This window comes from Ylistrum balloti, unplaced genomic scaffold, assembly GCF_031769215.1.
Source record: "Ylistrum balloti isolate Yb309-2 unplaced genomic scaffold, AGI_CSIRO_Ybal_v1 Utg369624, whole genome shotgun sequence".
Taxonomy (NCBI): Eukaryota; Metazoa; Mollusca; class Bivalvia; order Pectinida; family Pectinidae; genus Ylistrum; species Ylistrum balloti.
This window is the reverse complement of record NW_026781893.1, coordinates 497272-504780: the sequence shown is the minus strand read 5'-3', so window position 1 is coordinate 504780 and position 7509 is coordinate 497272. Positions and strand designations below refer to the sequence as shown.

The 7509-nt window shown below is 34.6% G+C and overlaps 1 protein-coding gene across 1 annotated transcript; it reads right to left on the bottom strand.

Moving 5' to 3' along the window:
* Positions 1-4796: 4796 nt before the first annotated feature.
* On the bottom strand, positions 4797-7178 carry LOC132550573 (uncharacterized). Its single transcript, XM_060214666.1, has 3 exons — positions 6876-7178; positions 6109-6334; positions 4797-5272 (listed from the first exon to the last, which is right to left on the bottom strand). The coding sequence occupies exons 1-3, from the start codon at positions 7176-7178 to the stop codon at positions 4797-4799; spliced, it is 1005 nt and encodes a 334-aa protein (XP_060070649.1).
* Between the last annotated feature and the right edge of the window lie 331 nt (positions 7179-7509).

Genomic DNA, 7509 nt, shown 5'->3' with positions numbered 1-7509 from the left:
AAATTACTATTTGAATATAATGTTACATATAGGTATTAGCCATTTACAAAAGATGCTGTACAAAGATTAAAAGTTAACATTTTTAACAATAGTATTAAGATTGGGAGAAAGCATGACACCTCATTATAAGATCAAATTCAACATGACACACTGTTAAGGAAGGTCAAATTACACTGTCCGCTTGAGTGCAGTGAGTCAACACGACACATTGTTTAAGGAGGTCACACTTAAATACCACTTCAGCTGTAAAGATAGTATATGTCTTTATACAGCATCAAAATTGTCTCTTTTTTTTTCTTTTTTCTTGTAGATTGTCCAACGAAACATTTGTTGTCCCTTATATTTTCGTTTCATCACATCAAATTACATAAAGAAAACATGTTTGTTGATGAAAAGATTTACAAAACAAGGTTGAATCACAAATGGTAAAAAATTAAATTGAATTACATGACCGTTTCATTTAAGATATTTTTGTATTTCGCATGTTTATTAGACTGCACAAGTAGATAGTATTCAAGTAATTAATTTTTTGTGGCTACTGCCGTATAATAATGACTTCTATTTCATATCTTAGTCTTTCACAAAAGTCAGGATAATGAGCTCAACAGCACTACAGTGTTTGTATTAAATTTTGTACATGCAAAGCTATGCGATATTTTTAAGTAATGACAATGCAATTCTGTTTTTAAATTTTGTTTGAAAATTTAAACAGTAATTTGTACTTTTTTGTCCCTAGTTGATATATCCATGTCTATTTCTTTTACACTTTTTGTTTCACTTATTATAACTAGTACGTGAACTGGCAAATCCCAAGTCTATGTGTTAAATGTGTTCAGTGTCTCACTATTGATATTTTCTTTGAGAAAGCCTCTAGTCTAGTAGTTAATTTAATGATATTATTTATCATTTACGTAAATTTTGCCAAAAGAAGTAGAGTATTGACCTTATTTACATGTAATATGACCATATTTGGTATCTTTCAATATAAATATCATGTACAATTACATGATGTATTTACTTTAATGTGCTGTTAAACCATACTGTATCAGTTGTCATTATCCAGAATGAAGCTGACATGATCCACACATATATATATATATTATGAATAGTATTCCAGATATATATAAAATAATTGAATGTTCAATTTTTGTTTATATCTGCGAAATTGATGTAAAGTATGATGCATCATTGACAGATTTCAGAAAGTAAAGAGAATTTTATCAAATGTAATATCAGCTAGATACACAGAGTAAATAAGAAAGGGGAAATCACTCTCACACTTCATCAGTGGTGGTTGGTAAATCATAAGGTAAGAGTGTAACAAGACACAAATTGTTCAGAAAAAGAAACTACTATCATATAATTATCACATCATGTGAAATTAATAAGATTGTTTTTACAGGATTCACAAAGCATTGTATCATAATTTTATATGATCAGCTGAGTTACTAGCAGACTCTAGCTTTCAAAGTTTTAATAAGTAAATTTCTGAATGTATCCTCTTTTGTATTTTGTCACTTTGTAGGTTTTCTGACTTCAAATGCAAAATACAAAATCCTCAGCATATGATATCACTATTTCAAAATGATCTTTTTATTTTTCTGTGTTTAAAGTTTACAATATGGCCTCACTATTTGCTTTCATGTTTTACAGAACTTTATGTGATAAATCAGTTGAAAAAAGACGATATTCAGAGGAATATCGGTGGCATTAAAATTCATACAGTTTTTAATGATCACATATTTTGAAAATTAATCATGTTAGCTTCTAAAATGATGTTGATTTTATGTAAATATGTATATATGTAATTTGTGAAGATCAACAACATTATTGCATGATTAAGGTTAAGTGGTTCAGGTAAACCAGAATGAAAGGTAATGATGTATCTTTCTGTAGATTGTAATTGTACCTTGTTTGTTTGTTTTATTTTTTATTTAACCGAAGTTTTTTTTTGATTGTGTAGCATGTGTTAATTGGTTTGTTATTTTGAATTGATGTCATTTATAGATGTGTATAAGCCATTAGATGTCCTGAACTTATTACCACCTGCAATGTTTTGAAGTAGTCTGTATTCAGTTATACTACCTCTTGAGAAATAACAGTTTTACCTTCATAAAATTGATTTAATTACTGGAAAAATCTTACTTATCTTAATAACATCAAATTTTGGTTGAAATGAGCTAGTCATTTTTTGTTTTTTTTTAATTTTTTCACAAATTGAGATATGATATATTAAGATAAAATCAGATATCTGAATATTATATGGAAGTTATGTGTTTTTAATAAAAGTCCACATTAAGTTGAAATGTATAGATAAATGTAAATTTTAAGAAAACCAAGTTTGAACACATAAATACCAATGCAACAAATTTTTGGAGTGTATAACCAAGACATAATCACCAATATAAACACAAATGTATATAGATTTGATGTTGGTCCATGGTAGAGATATCAAGTAACAATAAAAAAATATTGTATATAATGTCGAGTCAGTGCCAATTCATGTGTAGTGAGAATATCATTTGTGTCATATGTTATGTGACATTCCTGTAGTACAATGGTATTTTGTTACGCTATCCAATATGTTGAAGAAGGATTTAGGGAAGAGTGCTATATGGTGTTTTGTTTACTCACTAACAATGATTTGTTAAGTTTTTGTATTAACATTACTAGGTTTTCTTACATACATTTAAGCTAATCATACAAAGGGTTTTTTTTAAAACCAAAGACGGTTCATAGCAAATTCAAGGGTACAATAATTTTTTGTAAGGACGTGTGGCATTATAAAACATTACTGGTGATACGAGTATATTCAGAAGTTTTTTTTAAATACTTGATTATTGTACATTTTTTGCTTCGATGACAATGACAACTGCCTTGTGTTATACCCGAAAGTTTCTCTGAAACATTGAAATAAAGCGTTTAATAGACTTCCACATTCGTTTCTTGTCCATATATAATGTGCACTCCATTTATGATATGCACTTCATTTACGTGGCGGTTGGGGCCGCACTGACTCACCACCTTTGGATGGTTGGCTCGAGGTTATTGCCAGGTGCTGGTGGAAGGGTGGTTGTGTTTTTTTCCCTGGACAACTCCGGCTTTCTTCCACCACAGTGGCATTAGACAGAGGACTGGATCTTAAGTACATTGTCTAGGACACCTGCAGAATGTTTTACCTTACTACAGTCCTCCATTATGGCTTCCTTATACCTTCACCCATTTCATTTTGTTTTATGGTGATGTTGCCAATGAATTGGATTTAAACATGTGAAACGCAAATAATTCGGTACTTTCCACAAAGAGTAATATCAATTTTATAACTTTATTGCATTTTAGATGTCCTTATGACTCCTATAAGTACATTTGCGTTCGATTTTGTTTTGGAGAAAGGCAAGATTGCCCGCTAATCTTTCCTATGGTCAGAAATACAACAGTGCACATTGAAAACTGTACAGCTGATCGTTACACGCATTAAATATCAACAGTGAATCTACATCAAAATAACTTAACTATAAGTTACCTTTATGTAACATGTCAGTATGTACAAACCAACCGCCGGTGTGTGGGATTATGCCACGTTTAATGGCACCTTATTTTACATAATAATAAAAGTTAGACATCGATGAATTTAGTTACAAAGTACTATGATATATTGATATTCTTTACTATAGTCAACAATATGAATGACTGATGTATGTGTTTATTGCGGATATGTATGTTAGCGAACTATTACATTTATAGGAACTTCAGACATTTTCTGAAGGAATACAATCCTTGCTAAGGATGCATTTCAAAGACGTTAAAGAATGACTTGCTATCCTTACGGTCGATGCGTTGATTTTGTTATTGCAGCTTCATACTATTAAGCATCGCTGGAAAAGAGATAGGAAACGTGATTAATTCATTGCAAATTCAAACATTTTTGAGATTCAGTTTTATTTTCCCTGCCAACGCAATATTGAAATATTGACAATACGACATATCTTTGAAATGAGAGCAAAAAGCAAGAAAATGACATTTTAAATTAAATTTTAATTCAAAAATCGATATTGATGAAAAGAGGGCAGAATGCCAACAGAAGAACGACAGATGTTTTGACAGTCCAAAACAATGGTCAGATGTAACAGAAGGGATATTTTATGTTTTTATAGAAGACACCTGCCATGTAAATCTTGGTCAATCCGAATGATTACATTTATAATTTGTACATTTTCAAATGGAGATCAAGAGTTTTAACAACGAAACCCTTAGACAATTAGCGAGCATTGAACACATGCCATTTCTCATCTCAAAAGGAAAAAAAATCCTGATGAGATCATGGTGGCGACAAAATAAATTTGAGTGAAAGCAAAGACCGTATGCTTGCAATTGCGTTTGGATGATTCTGCTTACTTTCACCTTTACATAATAGTTTCGCTTCAAAACATCTAATCTTGAATAAGCAGGACGAAATAACGATTAAGATCAATAATATAAATATTTATATACACTCTATGAGAAATTACTTTTTATAAGAACACATAACATGCGGCTTACCACATCCTACATGTACTACATCTGTACCGCCATGTAAGTCAAGGTCAAAACTACATGATGCACCACTCTCAAGCAGGAAATGTTTATAAACAAATGTCAAAAACATTTAAATTCCTATCGCTCGTGGAATATTTACCAAATTAGACCATGATGACTGCAGATAAAAAGTCTAAACGTTTACCTGTATCCCTTGAAACCATGTAAAAGACGGATAACAAGCACACAACATATACATCTTAGAGTAATAATGGGTCAATTTACCAGATTCGCATTCCGCAGGGGGCGCATACATATTCCTTGGCACTACAGACACTTTGGCGAGAGTCGTACACTAAACTGCCAGGACAGCGTCTGACGAACGCCATACCGTATATGCATTCATAGAATCTGTTACATGCCCCTTTCGCATCTGGAAATACATTGAAGAAAACTCCTTTCGGACAACTCGGAAGAAGTCCTCCGTCGTTCTGTGGGATGTCGTGAACACTCCAACAAAAGCCACTTGTCCCGAGTCCCCCATTCTCGTAGAAAACCATCATCTCTCCAAAGCGGTCTTTTTCACAGTTTCCACGTGCCACCAATCTATCGTTGTAACAGACTACGAAACTTGATGGGTTGGATGTTGTGACATCGGAGTGAGGACCGTTGGCTTGACCTTTACAGCTAGGGTACCGCATGGCACACGATGAGCAAGTCTCAGGAGAATGACATTGACTACGTTTTTGATAGTCACCTGAAAAGAATATAAACAAAATCACCGATTTGTGTATCATTTCAACAAAGATACTGTGATGATATCTTTCTGCGCTTGTGATACGAAAAAGTAACGATACTCTGATAGATGGTTTTGGACATTGGTGTGGGCTAATTTCGATTTTCCGCAGTCGCTTATAGATTTCAACGATTATGGTTCTTAGCATCAGTGGTAAGTCCTGTATGCTGCAGCTGTAGTATTATTTGGTTATTTTGTAGCGTATCTAAATTTGTGTAGAATGGTGCTATTCACATGTGCTAGGTTTACTGCCCGTGTACAGCCAGTTATTTTAAGGCGGGGTATCCATAAAGTAGCTGGTGACTCCTCAAAGAGCAACATGCAGGAGGGTAGTTGCCTCTAATCAAGGGTAGTGATTGCGAGATCAGGGGAAACTCGATTTCACATCATAAGGGGACAAAATCATAAAACGCAGCTGTATCGTTCCAGTCGTTTTATCAAAATCCTCCAAAATATGTACCTCAATATCGAACAAATCCCAATGTAGAGTAATAACTCGTATACCTTTGGAGTTAGATTATCTCCCCTAGAACAAACAATACTGTAATCTTGTAACACACATATAACCTACACAAGTGCAGTAAAGGTGGCATGTCTTGCCCAGAACACAATCACGTCAGGACAGATCGTTACTCGAGTGCCACGGATAGATAGTGTATAGCTACTCAGCTCGGATTTCATCTGAGGTTAAGTTGGCAAGCGTTCTTACTAAACTGCACCCCTTCCCCTCCCCTATCCCTCGCAATGTAAGACCCTCTGATATCAGACATCATAGAAAGTCTAATAACATAACTTACACTTATCAACCGGTTCCCGTCTTTTACCACAATTTACGTTGATGAAGCTTTCACACTTCATGGTGACATCGGAGAAGAGATCAGGATATTCACACTCTCGGAGGGAAACACCATCGGTAGGTTCTACGTCTGTGACATTCAAGGAAGCTTGGATGGTGGTGCAGTCGTAATACAGCTGACATTCCGATTCATGGGGAATGGCGGGAAGTTCATCGCGACATACAGCCTGGCCTGTTGTAATTGATGTTGTGGGATAAATTTACATACTAATACCTCAATGACATAATATTGTTAATGAATACATGTTAAATCGTGATATCCTGAGTTCCAAGAATGTAGGCTAATTGTCCACCGAGATTGTACTACTATTGATATACAGATATCATAATAATGATATCACAGTCGAGCCACAGTGATATTGAAATGCCATGACAACTGTAGATTCTGCGCATATCTGTTTTTCTGATATTTGTATTTAAACTCCCTACACAAAGCATATATCACTACATGTTTATCGATAAAGCTTTTGAAATCATTAGCAGAAAACACCGGTATTTGTTGTTCAGGACAGTTTCACCCTGTTGAAATATTCACATACTGTAGGGATATCTTCGTTGATGAATTTGAAGGGGGGGGGGGGGAACACAAATGATAAAAGAAAGGCTACATGTAATTTAGAAATACTTCATTGTGTACCATTCTAATTTGCCAGTGAAAGATCAATCTTTATGGTGAAAATCAGACAACATAATTATCGTAATTTCTGCATGAACTGCCGAAGCTCTGGTGGTCTTACTTTTGTCTGAAGTATATGAAGACGAGGAACAGTCATCGTGTTCTTGTCCCTGCCACACACACATACCAAGCACCTCACTGAAGACCATGTTCTGGCCACAGGTAAACACTGGCTTAGCAGACAATCGTCCCCAAGCACAGCGCCACACCTTCTGACACCCAGCGTCTGTTACATAACCAACGGTATCATTCGCACAGACAGGTAATGCTTCTACTGCAGCCACGCACAGTAACAGATATATACACAAAATCAACGGTGATCGTTCTGGTCCCATGTTGTTTACTATGGAAATTTTTTATCATCCACTTTTCCTCTCGACTTTGTGACTTGTTGAGTTTAATACTTTTATTATTATTGTTTTAATCGGTCAGTATTTTGCCACGCAGCACCACAAGGTTATTGAATTGAAGGTCATTAATGTTTGTAAGGATATGATTCTACTAAACCTAGATTTATATAGATACAGTTCAAGTTGACACTAAGGAGACGACGCTGATGAAAAGATTAATTTAGGAGATGACTACTCACCATGGACGCTACAGGCGAAACGGTAGTTTCTTAATACTAGAGTGACCGGTAGCTTCATATAGTTCAATTATGGTTTG